Consider the following 21,034-nt stretch of genomic DNA (forward strand, 5'->3'; position numbering starts at 1 on the left):
CAAATAAACACTTCCACAAGATCTGCCTTGTTCTTTGTCACTGAAATATTATGCCAGGCACTAACAAAAAACCCATCACACCTTTAAACTTATTTTACTCAAAGCACGGAGTGAATTATTAAAATACATCTAGACTAAGTCCTTTATGGCTCCCATCATTTCCAGAAACAAGTCTCAAGGTTTAAGCCCAATGCTGTTTGATCCCTTTACGGTGATCAAAAAACACATTTGCTTGTAAATCAAACTAATGCAAGTAAGTGGCTATATTGCGTTATATAAATTCTGATCATAATTTGATAAGATAACATTCTTTCTGAAAGCACTCTGACAGCCAGCAAGGAAACTAGAAATGTTTCAACATTTCTATGCCTTCGCATAAGCAAAGCGATTAAGCCGAAGGGCTCGTTTTTATGATCATCACAAGAAATTGGTGGCTTGATTTTCTTCATTGAAATTCAGACCTGCTGGAGGAGACGGAGAAGCTCATGAAGGAAAAGGTGGAGGTGCAGCGGCAGGCAGAAAAAGAGAACAGTGAGCTCCTGAAGCGGGTAAAGACGCTGGAATCTGAGCTGGAGGAGGAAGTGAACAAAGTCATAGAGATTGAGCAGGAGAGTAAGGCTGAGATCATGGACTTGAGGCAGCAGATCCAGGCTCTTGAGAAGCAGCTGGAGAAGAACAGAAAATTTCTCGATGTAAGCATTCAGGGTTATTTTTTTGTTTGTTTATTAAGATGTATTGATTTCCCCAAAGCATGCTGCCCATACATGCTTTATTTTTACATTGAGTTTTGTTGAGAACAACTCTTTATAGTACTTGAAGTTTTATTAGGATGTATCGCTATATATTTGTGTCAGTGATTGTACATATTGTGCATGTAGGTAACGATAACCTACTTTTTCAATGTTGCATCAGTCCAAAAACATTAAAAACAATATATTAGACAGCATTTGAATCTTGAAGCAACTTACACCACAAGTTGTTTTATATCAGAGACTGGCAAGATGTGGTGTTTGAAATCGAGACAAGAGGTTGTAAGTAATGCTGTAAATACGTCTGGTCTTGGGACATCCAAAGGAACTGTTTTACAAAGACTAAAAAATATTTTAATTTCAGGATGTTTCGGACAAAAGCAAACAGTGCAGTAAACTCCAACAGATATCCAACAGATATCATTCTGTTACTGGCTAAACTTGTGCTCACATTGAATTGTTTTTTCTTTGATGGTAATTTTTGCACTCCAGATATTGTGTTAGGGGTGTTAACATGGGAATTAAAATGCTTACCTATTTGCGGGATCAGTTGTAACACAATAGAAACACACCTAAACCATGTCTTAGGTACATTGACGACATCTTTGGAATTACCACCAAAAAAATGTGTGTGTTTTTTGGAAATTGTTGCTTTCCGGATAAGATCATCACTAAAGTTAAATCCCGCATTTCAAATAAATAGAAAAAATGCTTGATATAATAACAACATAACAACACAGCTGATAGAATCCCTCTGGTCCTCACTTACCATCATACCAACAGAAAGATACAGACAATTGTGCAAATAAACCTTTTACAACAATTTCACAACAAGACCCATCTATAGCACCTATTTTCAGGACCTCTCCTTGATGTCTTATAGAAGAGACAAGAATATGTGGTACACAGTGCTATTCATCCTTCTGGAGAACCTTTGAAAGGCACATATCCATGTAATAGACCACAATGTAATACCTGTAAATACATTCATTCTGAAACAGAGATTAGAGGCACTGAATTTGCATTCAACATTCATGAACATTTTACATGCACCTAAAGGAATAGTTTACTGCATTTTTAAAAAAAAAAAAAAAAAAGCAACAAATTGTATATTGGGGAAACTAAAAGGCGATTAACAGAAAGGTTTGTAGAACACTTAAGCATTCGCATTAACACCACTGCATTTACAATAGCCTGTCACTTCAACAGTGATGATCACACTGCTGAAGACATCAGTTTGCGTGATCAATCAGTGCTATGAAACAAATGTTCCTCAAAAACAAAAGGAACAAAATTTATTTTCAAACTGGGAAGTTTGGAACCTCTGGGAATGAACATTCTATTCTAATAATCATGACACCATCCACAGAATTGTTATATATAATATTAGGGCTGTCAAACTTTGATCTGTAAATTTATGGGCATTAGTTGATTAATCGGTAGATTAATCTGTGCACATTTTTAATAAAGTTAACAATCATATAGTGGCTATCCTGCATAGGACTTAAATCAGTACATAGACCCAATGGGAATTTGGTCTTCTTAAAACCATTTTTATTATTATTTTTATTTTAGTAAATGTAACAAATGTTACCTTTCTGTCCTGTTACCCTAATAAAGCAGATTTAGGGACCTGATAACTCAGTCACACAAGACCCAAGGGCCACAGCAGCACAGTTATACGCGTACTGTTTAACCACTCTGGGGTAACCCCTAAACAGCAAGATTATTAGTAATGCACAAACACGGAAACAAACAAACACTCAGAGGTTTATAACTATATAATTATGTTAATACTGTCAGCAGTGTATTACTAACCTTGAACCAATACAGGCGACAGATGCAGAGATAGAACATTTTAATAAAACTTGGTTCGTGTGGTTCCCATGCATATATGAAAACATACTGTATAATTTTGTTTCAAATGCCCAAAGTCAGTTTCAGTTACATTTCCCTGTAATTACACTGGTTTAAATAGTTTGAGTGTTAGCATCTTATGGTAAATAGACTATTATTATTTTATTTTGAAGCAACTACTTTTTGAAAGTAGCATGAAGCTCATATTATTGTCATAATTGATTCACAGGAGCAGGCTATTGACAGAGAGCATGAAAGGGATGTGTTCCAACAGGAGATACAGAAACTAGAACAGCAGCTCAAGTATCCCCAGAAATTGCAGTCCAGCACAGAACAAAGGAACAAAGAGGTACAACAATTCTGTAAATGTTTTTAAAGAAAATATCATATTTTTGTATCAATCAAAGCTGTTTTTGTGAACTCATGTTTGCTTACAAAACTGTTTACATTACCATGTGCAACTGACAGCGCCGTATTTGAGATGTTTTTTTGGGGATTATTTACAATAAATTAGTCCTGAACCTGTATTGCAGGATCTTTTGATCAAACAGACCTATTGACATTATGACATGTTTTGTTTTGTTCGTGGGGAGGAAACCAAAACCAGAACTGTGCATACAAAAGTTATTTTATTATTAAAAAGCTTTTAAAATTACTGTATCATTCTTCTGTTTTAGAGCTTTTTGTTTTTGATTGCTGAAAGGAAAAAGGCACAGACTTTATAATTATAATTGCTCAGATTTATAATTCGAAAGCTAAATATTCACACAATGAATTTACATTCTGAATATTTTTTAAGTATTTCTTTAGTTATTTGTTTATTTAATTATTTCTTCATGGTTCTCTTTTAAAAACTTTCTTTCCAGGTGGAAGTTCTGACCAGTCAGCTAAAAGATAAAACAGACCGGTGTAGTGAGCTTGCACTGGGGAAGGAGCAGCTACAGAGAGATGTGCAGGAGCGCAATGAAGAGATTGAAAAGCTAGAGTGTCGGATAAGAGAGCTGGAACAAGCGCTAATAAGCAGCTCAAACAGGCTACAAAAGGTATGTTTTTGTTGGCCTGCATGTACAGTTATGCATTTGTGATCACATAAAAGCATTAATGAGGGCAGAAGTTTGTTTTGGGGGTTAAAGTTTAAAATTGTGAGAGCATGCAAGACCTGGTACAACATTTGCCTTTCTAGAACTTTTACAAAGATTTATTCAACAGTTACCATGCTTTTAATACAACCCCCTTATGGAACAAGCAACAAGCACATAATAATCCATCTTTTTAAGGTGGAAGAAAGAAAGCAGTATACACCAGTTGAGTTTAAAGGAGAGATAACCTTTGAAGCACAACTGCAGACTGAACGTGAAGCCTTGGACAGGAAGGAAAAAGAGGTATCCAGTCTTACCAGCCTAATGGTTAACCTTTTCTACCAGATAGTGCCTGTTTATCACTTCATGAGCCATGGCCGTCAATGTTTTTCCATCCTCTTCTTTAACACCATTAATTTTATGTAGAAAACAATTACCAGCAGTTGCATATGTTGTGCCAGCAGTTATATTGTGTCAGTCATCAGGTTTCTTAGGACATGTAATGGTTGGTGTTTTGACAACCATATTGCACAGTATTAACTTTTCTCCAGAAAAGATGATGCAGAATCCCTGTCACTAATTAGCAATTGCTAACTTCCTAAATGTATTTATTTAATTATTTATTTAGTTAGTTTTTATATACTGCATATGCACTTTTATGCAGTTTGGTGTTTTGCTCCTGCCTGACGTCAAATATATTATGGTTGTAGCTACGTAGAACACCTTGTCTGCACTGTATTTAGTACTTGCCCAGCTAAAGATGGTTTAATTGGTCTACTGATTTGTTTCTGTGTCTGCTTTGGTTTCTTTGTGCTTTCAGATCTCAAATTTGGAAGAGCAGTTGGAGCAGTTCAGAGAGGAACTTGAGAATAAGAACGAGGAGGTCCAGCAATTACACATGCAAATGGAAATCCAAAGAAAGGAATTAAGCACCCAATGTCAGGAGCTCAACCACCAGAATACACTGTTAAAGGTAAACGGCCATGGCTGTTCATTTCTATTCCACTACAGAGCGAAACATATAAAACACCTATTTGTGCAGGGTGTGGCAGTCCTTTCAACACTTGTATTGCTTATGAGCCACCTTTTTCAATATTGCTTTATTACCAGCCTCCCATGTATAGCTCCAGGGAATTCACTTAACATGAGAATGTGTTACACAATTGAACAATTCCTTTCTTCTATGTTTGTAGCATCAAGTAGAAGCTTTGCAGAAGTCTCTAAATGACTCTGATGATGTTTCGATTGAGGACCATCGTATTGTAATTGGGAAGTTCTCTCAGATCATGCAAGAAAAAGATAAAGAAATTGAGCATCTAAATGAACAGCTTCATAAATGCCAACAGCAACTGGAAATTGCATCTGACAACAAGGTAGCTATGTTTTTCAGATAAAATGCATCTCTTTAATTTGTCTTGTCTATAGCAAAACAAAACATGGCATAAGCTTTATCATAGCTATTTGTAATGTGAATTAATGTAAAGAATGATTTAGGATTTGGTATCCATTTCTCTTTGCCTATTGCATATTAGGTGATAGAAGAAAAGAATGAACAGATGAGAGAGCTTGAATCTCAAATTGAATGTCTAAAGAGTGAGCAAGAGCGCTTGAAAAGGAAAAGTGAAGATGAAATTGAGCAACTGAATGAAGTAATAGAAACACTACAGCAGGAGTTGGCAAAGATTGAGCACAAAACACAGGATGATGACCCTGAGGAGCCTTCAAGTTTAAAGCACCCTCTGGAAATGATGGTAGAAGAGAAGGACACTCCAAAGATGCAAGAGAAGGGCTGCAAAGAGGTTAGCCTGACCAAGGAAGAATTTGAAGGCATGAAGGTTAAAATACAGCTGGCAAACCAAGAACTGGAAACCCTAAAGGCTGATCACCTTCGTCTATTGCAGGAATACAAATGTTTACAAGAGGAGGGATCAGTTATGTCTGTTGAAAAGGGCTCCAACACGACAGCTGAGTTGGAGGAAGCCTTACAAGAAAAGACAGCTACTGTGTTAGTCATTCAGGCCGAAATAAAGGCGCTAGAAGAAAGTGCTAATGTTAAGATAACCAACCTGGAAGCTAAACAGGAAGAACTTGAAGCTTTTGTCCGAGAGAAGAACGCAGAGCTGGACTTGTGTCATTCTCAAGAAGTGCAAGCTCAGGCCACAACTGAACTCCTGCAGCAAAAGATTATTGAACTGGAAGACAAACTCAGGGAGAAGGTCGCTGCTGCTCTAGTAAGCCAAGCACAGCTTGGTGCAGTGCAGGAGCAGTCTAAAGTACATACCAAAGAGCTTCATAGCCAAATTAAAGAACTGCAGGGACATTCTGTTACAGTTACTGGGCAGAGAGAAATGGCAAAAGTGGCAGAGACAGTGGACAAAACCCATGGTTTTACAGAATTGGATAATGAAAAGCCGGACAGTAAAACAGAAGATCAACCTAAAAGCAAATTATCTGTTTTAACACTGAAGCTCACAGAGTTGAACAAAGAGCTAGCTGAGCTGCAGAAGGACAGAGATCTGCAAAGGCAGCTGGTCCACAGCACAGAAGAGGGTGTGGTTGAGTATGAGAAGAAGCTAGCACAGTTATTGGCTCAGTTGGACCAAATGAAGAAGCCTATTGCAGAAAAACTGGATGTGCAAACATCTAAGGCAAGTAAATGTAACTTTACATTTTAAATGTTTAGTATGTTGATTCGTTTTCCTTGCTTTCCGATCCATCATAAGATCTTTCAAACATCTGCTAATAATTTTATCTGTTTTATGAATCGTTCATTAGTAAAAACTTTGTTGCATCAATCATGGAAAAAAACAAAACATATTAAGCATGTATTTTACATTACCAAAGTTCAGTAGGCCGAGGGTTCCCAAATTGGTGGCCGGGGAGCAGTTGGACTGTAGCACATACAATAATGTTCTCTCCTCAAATGACCTTGATAAAATAAATTTACACAAATGCTGCTGTTAGGTGCTGGGGGTTATTTCAGCTGTAACACTGACGTCAACTCGTACCTGTGCTAACAGTATGTTTCATTATAAAACAAAACAGGGTGATTGTATTGAGAACTATTTTAATGCACGTTATAATTTATTAATTGCAAAAAACTACTTTTTTAACAGTAAGTTTGCAAAACAAACCCACAAAACCAAGGATATTGAGTTAAGTTTTTACAATTGCGCTCCCAAGTGGCACATCTGGTAAAGGTAGTCGGAGTGGAATTCAGGATGCACCCTATATCCTGGAGGTTGCTGGTTCAAGTCCAGGCTATTCTATTGCCGACCGTAGACGGGAACTCCCAGGTGGAGGTGCACAATTGGCCGGGCACCGCCCGACGGGAGGGTTTAGGTCGGCCAGGGTGTCCTTAGCTCACCGCTCAGCAGCAACCCCTGTAGTCTGGCAGGGTGCAGGCAGGCTTGCCTGTTAGCTTCCCAGAACGGCTTTGTCCTCCGACTTTGTATCTCTGAGGTGGCTGCATGGTGGGTTTGCAGTTTGAAAAAAAGGCAGTTAGCTGACGGCACATGCTTCGGAGGACAGCGTATCTTCGTCTTCACCGCTCCCGAGTCAGTGCAGGGGCGGTAGCGGAGAGCTGAGCCTAAAAATAATTGGATATGCCAAATTGGGGGAAATAATAAAATAATTGCTGATTTACTAAATTAAAAAAAAAAAAAGTTTTTACAAATGCATCAATCCTAACTGAGGCATGTTCTACCTAGGCATTGCAGCATAGGCAAGGAAAGTGTGGAGTCAGTACCCATGTGTGTAATAATACTATTGAGGTGTATACAAATATGCCAATAAAATAAATAAAACCAAATGTCAGAGAAATTACCCTGAGCATAATGAATACAGTAGTTGTTCTACTGGTACAAAAGAACAACCTCTCTCACTAATGGGATCAAAATCTAAGTCTTGGGTGGAGGTCCTAAGTGAGGATGCCTAATGTCATGGGGGGCCTTGAAAACTAATCACAAATAGTAGCATGTTGAAATGAAATGATCTTCTTTAAACCCCCTTATTAGGCAAGGACAACAAAGCCAGAAAGTGACAAAAGTGTTTCTGCATCTGAACTGGCTTTGGAACTGGAGCAGGTCAAATCTGAAGCTGCCGTCACAAAAGAAGAATTCAGTAGCTACAGGGAACGTGCAGAAAAGCTTAAGGATGAGTTGAAAGTAAGAATCACTGACTGATTGTTTGTTTGTTCCACTAGATTTAACCAAGATTTAACTCCATGATAATTATTTGTATAAAGTACAGTGTAATGTTTTGCTTATTGTAAGGGTTGCAGAAAATGGGCAATAAACCTGTATATACCAAAGTACTATGGTTCTTTGAATTATATTAAGATCTAATTGAAATAAATACTTTAAAGCAGGTACAATGTTAAGAGTGTAATTTGTTATATTGAACTGTTAATTCTATTTCATTTCAAATTCCTTTTCTTTAGGTAAGAGAACTAATTATTACACAGCTCCAGGAGAATCTTCAACAGGTAAAGGATGCATGTACATTTAGAAACATACAGTATATCAAGTCTTGCCATTCGAGTACATGTTTTATTACATTATTTTAATGGTTTGCACTGATAGGCATTGAAAACAAAGCCTGAAAGGGATGAACCGACTACTGCATCTAATCTGGCCTCCGGTAAGAAGAAAACCAAATCCAAAGCTGCTGCCACGCAAGAAGAATTGAACAGCTACAAGAAACAGGAAAGAAAGCAAAATGATGAGTTGCAAGTAAGGACATGCAGTTATTTGTGTTGTGCCAATATAAATGTGTTTAAAAATAATAGTAATTTGCTAATGATATTTTGATAGAGAAATGTAGAGGTATTTACATTTCCTGTGGCATGGCAACTATAGTACTTTGAATTGTTACATTTAAATGTTGGGGCATTCTTGATTCCTTTTATTCTGTAGCACATTGCATATGAATAGTCTACTTTTATTCTTTTTTTTCATTAATCCTTCATACATTTTTATATTTGGTCTAGTCAGCATGTGTTCTATGTTTTACCAGGCCACACAATCAAAGCCTGAAATTGATGACCAGTCTAAACTGGTTTTAGAGCTGGAGACGGTCAAGTCTAAAGCTGTTGTTGCAAAAGAAGAATTGGACAGCTACAGGAAGCTGGCAGAAAAGCTTAAGGATGAGTTGCAAGTAAGGGTCAATGAAAAAGGTTGTGTTTTTTTCCCCTGTTGGTAGGGTTGCAGTTAATCAGTATATGTTATATACATATAAAGCAACTTGGTACAGTGTATTGTATTGTATTGTATTGTATTGTATTGTATTGTATTGTGTTTAATTTATTCCAAAGGTTTTCCCAATAAAATTGTGTCCAGAGTGTTGAATAAAATTTAATTTGAATTTCTTCTGTTCAGGTAAGAGAATTGACTATTGAACAGCTTCGAGATGATCTTAAAGAGGTAAAGGATGCTTTATTGATTTTTTTTTTTCCTTTTTTTGCTATATAAAATGTCAAATTAATAGCTCCCTGCTTCACATATCCCATAAATATAAAAATATATTTATATAAGTAAATAATGAGTTAGTAGTATGGTAACATGTTAGCCCTCATAACATCGCCAAAGATTGCTTCTCTTCATTTTTATTTTTGTGACCCGTACAGTGGGAAACTTGTCACAGTAGATATGGACTACTAAAGTAGAAACACACTGTGGTGTGCAATTCTTCAAGATACACAAAAGGTTCCCTGTGACCCCTATATGTAAAACAACTCCTGACTCCATATTCTTCTAGTCGGCCCCTTAGATCACAGGGTGCAGCCTTGCTTAACATTGCAAGGATACAGAAAAAAAATGCAGGTGGCAGAGCATTCTCTTCTTAAACTGGGGAATGGCTTGCCACCATCTGTGAGGGAGGTTTCCTCTGTTGCTGCTATTAAAGTAAGACTGAAAGCTTACTTTTATGACAGAGTGTTCACAGTCCTGTAAATTGTATATAGTTTTTTCATTACTTGTTTTTAATGCTTTTTAACTATTCATGTATTTACTTACTTATACGTATGTATTTATAACTTGTTTGTATTGCTTTTAAGTAATAAGTCATTTCTGCATTCTTTTAATGTTTTTATTTGTTTTATTTATTTTTTTCCTTTCAGCGCTTTGAGGCAAATTTGTGAAAGGAGCTACATAAAAATAAATGTATTGATCAATTAATATACTGTAAGTGGTAATTTCATTATTTTTTATATTAAAATTAAAAATAAAACTTTTTTACATAGGCAACAAAATCAAAGCCTGAAAGTGATGAATCCGCTGCTGTATCTAAACTGGTTTTGGAGCTGGAAGAGGTCAAGTCTGAAGCTGCCATTGCAAAAGAAGAATTGAACAGCTACAGTATGCAGGCACAAAAGCTGAAGGATGAGTTGCAGGTAAGGACATGCTGCTGTTTGTTTTGTGCCAATACAAATATGTTTTAAAAAAGAAAATATGTCCTGAAGGTTTATTTTGTTAGTTTGAGGTATAGAGATTTCCTGTGTATTTAGAATTCCTGTGTTATGGCAAATACAATATTGTTTTTGTGATTTGTTGAAATGTCTGATGGTGTGTTTGTTTAGTAGCTCACAGCATATTAGAAGTCTGCTTTTTATTATTTAATCTCTAATGAATTATGATATGTGTCAGTATTTTGTTATATTTTATTTATTTATTTATTTTGTGCAGAAGCCCATATCCAGGGTGAATTGTTGTTACAAAATAGAATAAATTCAGTAGTAAATAAGAGCAAATTCAAGTAAGAGCAAATAGAAAATACACTAAATAATTACATTTAATTATTTAGCTTTATAAAGTTAACATTTTAATAATAATAATAATAGTTTTAAATCGTATTGACATTTTAATGTACTTTTGTTTAGGTTAGAGAATTGGCTATTGCACAGCTTCAAGAGGATCTTCAACAGGTAAAGGATGCTGTAGCAAAACTTTCCTTTGGCTACGTAAAATAAAATAAAATTGATAGCTTTCTGTTTCACATATATAGCATAATGTATTGCGCATGTCTTCCATATTTTAAGTAATATGTCAGGAAGCTGTTCACCATTGTATCGCCAAAGAAGGCACCAGTTCATTGTTGTTTTTATGATTAGTACAGTGGAAACGCCTACTGTAGTACAGCAGGTATAGATAGCACATAGGTAGACACTTACCGTATACCGAGTCAAGGTGCTGCCATAATGATAAGTGTTTTAATAGGGTATATATTAAATATGCTTACATAGGCAAAAGAATCAAAGCTTGAAAGGGATGAACCAGCTGATGTGTCTAAGCTGGTTCTGGAGCTGGAGGAGGTCAAGTCTGAAGCTGCTTCAATGAAAGAAGAATTGAACAGCTACAGGAAGTGTGCAGAAAAGCATAAAGATGAGTTGCAAGTAAGAATCAGAAAACCATGTGTTTTGTTAGTCTTGCATTAACACATCTTTAAAAGAGCTCCTTAGTTTTGTAAAAAAATGTTTCCTAGTTTCTAAGTAAATAAAACAAATGTAATTAAATAAAAATATATTGAATTTAGTGAAATGTAGTAAATATTTATTGGCATATGATCACAATATACCCCTTTACAAGTAAAGTGATATTTTTATCTCCCAAGCAGCTTGATACAGGATACTGGTTTTATGACCAATGGCATAAATTTAACTAAATTTGACATTTATTTTGCTTAGGAAAGAGAATTGACTATTGCAAATCTTCAAGATGATCTTCAACAGGTAAATAGAAAAATCCAATTATTGTATTTTGTGATGGAAAACAATGGATTTAGTAGATTTATGCTTCATACATATCATAAAGAAAGTATTTTCATAAAGCTGATATAGCATAATCAGAGATGATTGTCCATCAAATGAATTCCAACTCAACTTGTTCACTTAAGTTTTGTTGATTTCCAAAAAAACTGATGTATGTAAAATTGTTTTGGAGCTGTAGATGGCAAATGTGAAGCTGTTGCAATATAACATTGTAGCATTAAAAAATTTAAGCATAACGATGAATTACAATTAATGATGTGCTGCCGTTTCGAATAGAGTGTTAACTAATAAACTAAAACAAGCCATAATTAAACCATTTTAATGCAGAATGTTGGTTAGCTTTTTTGACTTACCACAAATAGCAGTATGGTGTAATTTTATCTTCTCATGTAAATCTTTTATCAGGCTACAAAACACATACCACAAACTACTGAACCTGCTGCTATATCTAAACTGGTTTTGGAGCTTCAGCAGGTTAAATCCGAAGCTGCTGTCACAAAAGAAGAATTGAACAGCTACAGGGAACGTGCAGAAAAACTTAAGGAGGGCTTACAAGTAAGGATTATAATTACAATTGCAGCATAATTGTTTCCTGAAATTACAATTACAATGTTATTTTGTTGAATTACAGTTAAGCTGCAGTAATTGCAATTACACATGAATCAATTTTATATCATCTCGCTTACTGTTGTACCCTGTTTATTATCATGATTTTTCAAAAACCACAAGATTCTTTGAGAAGTTACCGCTCTTAATATCATCTTGCATGTCATCTTATTGTCACGTTTTGTGCAGCCTCTCAAAAGCGGGCTGTACTAAGTAACCACAGGATAATAATTCATTTTCAGTACAACTAACACCCAATAATGATCTCTGCTGATAAGCTGACATTTTGTGCAGCCTGTCAAATGCTGTGTGGGCAGTCTTAACTGGATACAGTTCAGTTACAAAACACCAACGTCGCCAAATTCTTAAGCCTAGGACACACATGAGCGGCACGGCACCGCTAGCGGGAGCGGCAAAATACCACACATATCGCTCACCTTTTATTTCAATTAGAGTGAACACACATTGACGAGAAAATTACATTGCGGAAAACTGTTACAGCGGCAGAATTTTAGAACGGCAAAGTATCGCTCGGTGAACGATATTTTGCTGCTTAAACATTTTCCTGCAGCGGCACATCTGAGCCTGGCCAGTCAGGACAATGGTGTGGGATATGTCATGTCATGATGAACTCGAATATCCATTAACATGGAGGAGCTACTGATAGCTGAAGTTTCTCAGCATCCCGAGCTATTTGATTGTAAGACCTAAGAATTTCAAGGATGTTTAAATGATAAATAACATCTGTTGCACAGCTGTAAGGATGCCAGGTAGGTATTATTCACATCTTATTTTATATATAGCCTAGTATGTAAGCAGAAGCAATAGAAAATTCCAGACTGTCCAGGTATATTGGCTTACCATGAAAGGGGTTATGCTAAGAAATTAGGAGAAATGTTGTACAGTACAGGGAGATGGTGGGCAGTCTTTCTTTTTTTATCGCCGCTTCAAAACCGTTGATGTATATCCACCAAGCAAAGTGGTGTTGCCGCACGCCACCCCGCAAGCAATGCCGCGCCACTCGTATTTGTCCAAGGCTTTGTACAAATGCACAAAACAAAACACTTTGGCTTGTAGTAAACTATATGCATTTGATTAAATGTAAAGAACGACTAAATGTACAGAATTAAAACACTGCTCTTTAATTTTTTTAAACAGTTTTCTTTCTTTTTTTTCTTGTACTTGTAATGTGCAGTCCTAGGCAAACGTGAAACCTGGTTTATATCCTGACCCGTTTTATATCACGAATTTGGCCTGCACGGCAATCATAATGTAAAGCAGGTTCATCTGTATAATTACAATTACACTAAAAGGTACCATGAATAGCTGCACACATTAACATGTATACGTTGTTTATTCTACCAAGCAGTAATCACAAATACAGAAACATACACTATTATGATTTTTCAAACAAAAGTGGTTGAAAATACGAGAAGAATGTTCGCTCAATGTAAAAGACAACTGAACAAGGACAAGGAACTGTGAATGATTAAGCTTGAAGAGGTTAGTAGTTTAACACAAAAGCAAAGAAACTTAACTATTAAAATGTTTTTAATTACAAATTACTTTTGTTTAGATGAGGGATTTGACAATCACACAGCTTCAGGAAGATCTTAAACAAGTAAAGGAAGCTTTGGCAAAGGCAGAGGAGGAGCTGGGCCATCATGATCAGAAAAAAGAGACCAAACTCTTTGAGGGAAAACCTGACATTGTTTGCGATAAAACAAAACACACTTCAACCAAAGAGAAACCTTCACTGGTGAGGAAGAACTCTGCATCTCAAACCGATAAGCCTGCAAACGTGAACAGGGGCGTCCAGACTCCAAATGTTTTGTGTAAAGATGCTGAAATCCAAATTGATCTCATTAAACAGAATAGCAGCTCTTCAGAGCAACTGACAGAAGTGATCAGACAGTACAAAGAGAAGATTGGTCAGATGCAGGAACTTCATGCTGCTGAAATAATGGACATGGAGACACGACACATTTGTGAGAGCGACACTCTGAAGAGTGATTCTCAGATTCTGAGGGAGCAATGCAAGGCCTTAAATGCGTTTTTAGAGAAGATGAGAGCTACCGGGGTCAGTTTGTAATTTATTCATTCATTCAGTGCTTTACCTTTTTTATATTTATTTATTTTGTGCTTATATTAAAATGCATCTAACCACACTTTGTAAATGTTATATTAGGGATTCCCTGCTTCTGTTTTTGAACAGCCTGGTTCTTCCCAGTTTAGAGATGGATATACTAGTGGTAAGTTATTTATATTTTGAACCATTTGTCAAATTGTGATTTGTTATATACTGTGGCAAAGTGCCCGCCCCTGTGTGTATTTTGTGTTATATGTTGTATGTTAATGTTGGTGTATAGTCATTGGTACACGGGATATAAACGGGTCTGTGTAACACGAGTGTAAAATGTATATTTGTATTTAGGCACGAGAATTGCACAGCACTTCACGTGCAAGTAAAAAGTAATAATATGTGAGCACAGGGAATTGCACTTTATTAATTCACGTGCAGTTGTACCGCAGCTCCAGTTGAATGATTGATTAGCAATCGAGTCTCGGTACAGCTGCATAAAAGCAGCATGTTTTCACTCACTCAGGGTTATTGTGTGTTCGGTGAGTGGAGAACAGGTGTGGAGACGGAGGTAATAATAATAAAATAATAACGTAAAGTAAAATATCAGCTCACCATGTTGTTTAGTGTTAGTCCGTTTTGTTTGTCTGTTTATTTTGGCTACCAGTGCTGTGTCCTGTGTTTTTGTTTGTTACAGCCTTTTTATTTACTGTTCTGTTCTTTCATTAAATGATGAACGCAAGCAAGCGCTCAGCTCCACTCAACTCCACTTCTCTGTCGTTTATTTCCTGGTTCCTGTTTCTGGTCTGTCTTTGTGACATGTACACACACATTTCACCACAAATGTTTATGTTCAAATATGTGACTTCATGTGGCTTCTGGGTTATTCTGTTGAAAGCTGTCTCTTAAGTTCAGAGCCGCAGGGAAGAGGGTACAGAAATTATATTATGTTTCCTTTCAAGTACAAAATGTAAGCATTACTTAATGGGTGTTTACCTCCTAAAGACCTGAATCCTGAATACTTTATACCAAAGCTGCTGTTTGAACCTGTAACGCAGTCATGACCCTGCCCCCAAGGGATCAAAAGTACTGTGATTGCATATCTCTGCACCATTTTTCCTTTCAAGACTGTCCTGACAGAGAGTCTTGTTCAGATAAGTACATTTTTTTGCTTATATATATATATATCATATTTTCTGTGTTTTTACAATTTGTTTTATGATGTTAAGTGCATTGCTGAAATTGTTTTTCTATTTATTTATTTTGTGCAGTCTGTTGCTGGTTACGTACCGATGCGGCCTTGTTCTCCACGGCATGAGTCACTTCTTCCCAGTGACCCAGCATCTGAAGTCGGCTGACTTTGTGCTTTCCCCACAGACTGCATAGCTTGTACTGGAGCTTATTATTTGTCTCATTTTTGTTGCTTTTGCCAATATGAGACATTATATATATATAATTTTTTTGATGTATTTTTTGATTTGTAATTGTGTTTTGAAACACCTTTTTTTTTTTTCATTGTTTTTTATCTGTTTTACGGATGTTGCATGCAGGACTGCCTGTACCGTGGTGCTTGACATGCTTATAGTAAGAGCAGTTGTTGGTTGTATTACAACCATCGTGTCTTGATGCCGCTTTGTTGAACAGCAATTAGCATCATCATTTCGAAGGCTGTTAGTTTATTCTGACAAGCAGGCTTCCCTCAGTCTCATGCTGGTACTGACTGTTTATTCTGACAAGCAGGTTTCTCTCAGTATCATGTTGGTACTGATTGAGTGGTTTTGCTAATGGCTTCTACTGTACTGTACTGCAACCAAGTGGCCTCGTACGGAGGTCACCAAACTGCTTCTGCTCCCGACCTGGGACCGAGGTTACCGCACCAATACCAGCACCGACCCTTTATCGACCCATTGCTAAATCAGTACTGAACCATCCCGTTAGCAACCCTGTGCTAAAGTCACCGGACCGGTAACGACCCAGTTGCGAACTGTGCCAGAGCAGTACAGAACTGGTGTTAACTACACCGACCTGGTGCCAAGGGCCCGCTCGGGTCTTGATCCACCTGGTCGATTTATATATAAGCAGATTGAGGCAGCAACTGTATACTATATATTGCATTGTTTGTTTCTTGCATCATGCCCTGGTTCCATCCCTTTGAGATCTGTAAGGCCGATCTGCCTAAAGAGGACAATTACGATAGGTCCTCTTCTTGCCTCTGCACAGAGCATGCCAAAGAGGAGCAGATGGAGAAAATCTGGGCATCTATTTCCCATTAGGGAACAATCCTCATGCAGCTACTACCGGAGTGCTCAGCGCCACCAGCCCTGTCTGCCCCCTCTTCCCCGGGCGATCAGGAGCTGAGGTGTCCTTCTGAGGATGTGGAGTCAGACAGCACATCCCCAGCGGTATTACAAGTATTCTCTATTGCGGAAGCCGGCTTAATTTTTACATTGGCCAAGACAAAAGTCACGTTCCGCACCAGTCCTGCCGTCTTGCCGGAAACTGTCTTGGTGTTCCATGTAAACCAGTCTGTGGAATTGAAGGCTTTCCAGCCACCTCATTTCCAGTCTGACAGAGAGCAACAGCTCCATACGCTCTGCCCAGTTCGGGCACTGGCATACTATGTTGGCAGGACGAAAAGTTGGAGTCAGTCCAAACAGTTTTTTGTCTGCTCTGGGGCAAGGTCCCATGGTCAAGCCCTGTCTAAGCAGCGGCTGTCCAAGTGTAGAACAGAGACGGTCAGATTGCCTCTGAACTGGCCAACTTGCAACCTTGCAACTTCGTGGGCTTTATTCCAGGGTGGATCTGTCAAGGACAGCAGCGGTACAAAGCAGCGGTGTGGGCTACTCCCTATGTCTTCACTAGGTTCTACAGACAAAATGTCGTGGCTCCTGAAAACCCTGATTGTGGAACTAGTGTTAAGGGTAGCTTCTCAGTCGACCTTTACAAAACAGACATAGAGGTAAAATTTTCCCTCAATTTTTTCACCCTAGCTACTTGTTACTGGGGTTAACGCACAGGGTAGCATTCTAATCGTTCAGCAATCTTACCCTTGCGCCAGCTTTGGTACACACCCATTAGGTATGGTTACATTTCGTACTTGAAAGGAAAGGTTAGGTCATTATCATTATCAGCCCAGTTTCCCTGAAATAGAAATGTATCCATTAACCTTCAATGTCGTTACGTCCATAATTGCAGCAGGCTTGAAGGAAAAATGACAGATTTGGTAGACAATATTCAGGTTTCGGCGCTTTAGGAAGTAAACACCCATTCAGTGTTGGTTACATTTCTATTTCAGGTGAACGATATGTATACAGTACTTTTGTATATGTTTAAAGTACTAAGCTAGGTTATATAATTTACTGCAATGAATTTGTTAAATTCTCATTAACATTTTGTCAACCCCTTTCAGACAGCAGTTCAGACTGGAGTCAGAGGATGTATTATGACATTTCCACTCAAAACCAGGAGTACAGAAGAACTCCAGAGGAAGGCAGGAGAGACATTGAAATGCCTCAGACTTCATCAGAGATACTACCTGACAGAATAAAGGTAAGGAGGGGTTGGAATGTACAACAGTCAAATGTTTACAATCTGCGGTGTGTCCCAAATGAATTACCTGACACCTGAATTCTTTCTAAACAATTAAGATTTAAGGTACCGTATTCCTTCGAATTTGATGCAGTTTTCTTTTTTTCTTTTTTTTTTTTTTTTTTTTAAATTTTTTTTTGCTTAAGTATCCTGCGTCTTAAATTCGAGCACAGTATAGTGATGAGTGTATTAAAATCAGCAACAAAAAACGTGACTATCCAAGTAAACCAACAGCAACGTGAATGACTGCCAAGAAGAGACGACAAAACGTCTGGCCGAATACACAAGCAGCAAAGTGACTTGCTGCTGTGAAATGACAACAAAGACTTCTGCCTGATTTCGAATCATGCATGTTATACAGGTAGCTTTTTACAAAGAAGCGTCATTAGCTTCCTGAGGAATACCAAGAGAAGCTTTTAAAATTTCATCGTTTCTAACTAACAGTACCAGCTTGGACAGATTGGCAATGCTGATCAGACCACCGTATTTTTCGACATGTCAAGCAATACCACAGTTCACAAATTGGGAGAAAAACAGGTTCTGGTTGTTTGTGTTTGCAATGCGGTCAGTGCTTTTGTGGTTGCTGGGTTACATGCTGCCTGATGTTGTGCTTGCTGTTGCCGGGATGCGTGATGCGTGGAGTGAGTGGTATGTGTATGACAGATATGCCATATTAACACTAGAAGGACTGGAGATATACTTATACCTAGCAGCCCCGCAGCAGTCTTTCTGACAGCTGTATTCAAAACACTAAATTGTATAACGAAAGAAGAAACGGTCAGATGTAATTTTTTTTTTTTGTTTTGTTTTAATTGAGTATGCCACAATCATTGCACTTGCCAACCTGGCATTGGCGTCTCTTGCGGCTCTCCATGGTGTTGCCAGCTTCAGCTGTGGGTACACGCTTGGCAGTCTCTTCTGTTCCAAATGCTTCTTGCGAAGTTCCTGTACTAACTGTAAAATATATTCTGTCCTTGGTAAATTCTTCTCCGTGCATTATTTGTAAATTATCCAGGAGTTGATGGCTGCTAGGTCCAATACATTGTAAAACACCTGAACAGACCACCGTCGGGAGCCAGCTTTCACAGAATACTTCCGTGCCATCTGATCCAAAACATCAACTCCATATTATGTTGCATAGTAAAACTCCACGGTCTCTGGTATTTATTTTCAAAAGGCTAATTTGAAAACAATAGACTATAGTCAGTCATTCACTCAGGCAAAGAGTAGAGACTAATCTGATTACAGCTAAACATATTGCAGACTGGTAAATAAAAATAATAAAGTAGATTACCGTTTTGTATAATCAAAATACAGTTGTTTTCTGAGTGGCCGTCAATGTGACTGCTCCCGAGGCTTTTAGGTATAATGTAATATATCTCCTTTATTTCTGCAATCCCACGTTTCATGCTTTGTGAGAATATTTACTACATACGGACAGAAAGGTGCATGAGCTTGCAGCCCCATACGTGTTACACGGCTGGAGAAAATTACATTTTAAAACCAAAAACCGCCAAAATGACCGCCGCTTTGCTCCTGCTGTTAAGTATTATTCAGTACGTCGCACAATAAACAAGCTGTGTGGTTAAATTACAACAACACTGTTTTGTGTCAGTTTTGTACAATGCAACAGCTTAATTGAGGTTGTATGTTTGTAAATGCATATTTATTTGATGTTTTATTTTTTCCACAAATTGAGGGTGGTAAATTTGGTCTGCGTCTTAAATTCGAAGGAATACAGTATACAGAGATTGGGCCAGACCATTGACAGACTTCCAAATCATTAACAGAATTTTAAAATATACATTATACAACACTGGATACTAGAGCAATAAATACAGAATTGAGTACAGTATCACATGGAATGACTGTAGTTAGTGACACAAACAGTTGGTCAAAGCAATGTGAAATCTTAGCATAATATCTTTAAACTGTGACCCCGCTTTCTCCTCTACTTGCACTGGCTGCCAGCACAATTGTTTTTAAAAGAGAACACTTAATTAAATAATGTATGTTCTTTCCCTAGTACTTGTTGCGAGAAGTACATCAGGAGGGAATGCAGGTGCTCTCCCTGTCCGAGGTCCCTTGCATTGAAGGGGAGATGGGAACATCAGAGCAGTATTCTGAAAGCTGGCAGAAGGAGAGGCAGGCACTTCTGGCTACGGTTGAGTCACTCAGGGATTTGATTACCAAGATGCAAGTTCACAGAGATACTGAGGTAAATACATATTAATCGAAACAAAAATATATTCAAGAATTATGTGTATAGTAGTAATGAAAACTCATTCAAAACATAATGGTAAAACAAGCAATATTTTTATAATGGTATGGCCAAAAACAACATTGAAGCTTTTTGGGTTTTTTTTGTTCACTGTCTAAAAAGCAATGACAGACATGTTTTTATTTGTGCCCTATAGATTTCTTTGAATTTTGCATCAGCTGAAGGTGTTGCAGACTGGCGTGGAGAACTCCTCCAAGCTATCCAGCAAGTCTTTTTGAAGGAGCGCAGTGTTCTTAAGAGTGCACTTGAAACTCAGGTGGCATCACTGGAGACTAGTGACATAGTTGTACATCTGAACCAGCTGGAAAACCAGCTGCGTGAACAGGTGAAAAATCTTGTAAAGTTTTGACCAGTTAACTATGAGCAGGAGTCTAGGAAGAACTCTGAATGTTGAAATATAATAATAATTACAGTTCTGTGGGCAGAATAGTTTCCCTTTCAAGTATAAATACTAAATCCTGAAAATTGTATACCAAAACAGTCATGGCCCCGCCCCCAGGGCACAAAAGGACTGTGCTCCTAGATCTTAGTGCATTTTTCCTTTCAAGATTGACCTGATCAGAGGGCTTTGTTCAGATAAGTACTTATTGCTTCTGTCTGTATATATTTGTTTTTATTGTATTTTTACACACAAATTGTATGTGATATTATGCTAATCGCTGTAGTAGTTTTTACTAATTACACATATTGTGTGCACTACAGCCTTGTTTGTTACGCCCTGTTGTGGCTTTGTGCCGGTGGCTCGAGTCGCTCCTTGCCAGGGATCCAGCAACATAAGTTGGCTGACTTTGTGCTCTCCCAAGGTTACTGTCTTTGTACCATCCCAGTGCTAAAGTCACCGACCCATACCAAACCACTTCTGATCGGATACCATACCTGTACCGACCTGGTGCTGAAGTCTGCCAGGGGCCAGAGTACACCAAAGAGGCACTGGCTAATTGCAGCTTCTGCAGGTTTTGTGCCCCTTTCTCCAAGTGCACGCTTGAGAAACGGTTATCCCACAGCTCTAAGGAGCACTGTGCATCCCTT

At 37.8% G+C, this 21,034-nt stretch overlaps 1 protein-coding gene across 12 annotated transcripts in view; it reads left to right on the forward strand.

Annotated features, from left to right (window-relative positions):
- akap9 (A kinase (PRKA) anchor protein 9) overlaps positions 1 to 21,034 on the forward strand; it is a 102,820-nt gene that overhangs the window by 72,359 nt on the left and 9,427 nt on the right. For 10 of the 12 annotated variants that reach the window (XM_041248854.1, XM_041248855.1, XM_041248859.1 and 7 more), the window contains 22 exons: positions 460 to 692; positions 2,836 to 2,955; positions 3,473 to 3,649; positions 3,884 to 3,988; positions 4,506 to 4,658; positions 4,879 to 5,058; positions 5,218 to 6,333; positions 7,702 to 7,851; positions 8,127 to 8,171; positions 8,269 to 8,418; positions 8,702 to 8,842; positions 9,064 to 9,108; positions 9,927 to 10,076; positions 10,563 to 10,607; positions 10,926 to 11,075; positions 11,367 to 11,411; positions 11,856 to 12,005; positions 13,633 to 14,136; positions 14,245 to 14,308; positions 17,546 to 17,685; positions 19,751 to 19,942; positions 20,142 to 20,330. In XM_041248854.1, the coding sequence (XP_041104788.1) occupies positions 460 to 692; positions 2,836 to 2,955; positions 3,473 to 3,649; positions 3,884 to 3,988; positions 4,506 to 4,658; positions 4,879 to 5,058; positions 5,218 to 6,333; positions 7,702 to 7,851; positions 8,127 to 8,171; positions 8,269 to 8,418; positions 8,702 to 8,842; positions 9,064 to 9,108; positions 9,927 to 10,076; positions 10,563 to 10,607; positions 10,926 to 11,075; positions 11,367 to 11,411; positions 11,856 to 12,005; positions 13,633 to 14,136; positions 14,245 to 14,308; positions 17,546 to 17,685; positions 19,751 to 19,942; positions 20,142 to 20,330 (4,244 nt within the window). The remainder of the gene's footprint in view (positions 1 to 459; positions 693 to 2,835; positions 2,956 to 3,472; positions 3,650 to 3,883; positions 3,989 to 4,505; positions 4,659 to 4,878; positions 5,059 to 5,217; positions 6,334 to 7,701; positions 7,852 to 8,126; positions 8,172 to 8,268; positions 8,419 to 8,701; positions 8,843 to 9,063; positions 9,109 to 9,926; positions 10,077 to 10,562; positions 10,608 to 10,925; positions 11,076 to 11,366; positions 11,412 to 11,855; positions 12,006 to 13,632; positions 14,137 to 14,244; positions 14,309 to 17,545; positions 17,686 to 19,750; positions 19,943 to 20,141; positions 20,331 to 21,034) is intronic. The other 2 variants (XM_041248862.1, XM_041248858.1) reach the window with 2 other exon arrangements.

Source organism: Polyodon spathula, chromosome 4, assembly GCF_017654505.1.
Source record: "Polyodon spathula isolate WHYD16114869_AA chromosome 4, ASM1765450v1, whole genome shotgun sequence".
Lineage (NCBI taxonomy): Eukaryota > Metazoa > Chordata > Actinopteri > Acipenseriformes > Polyodontidae > Polyodon > Polyodon spathula.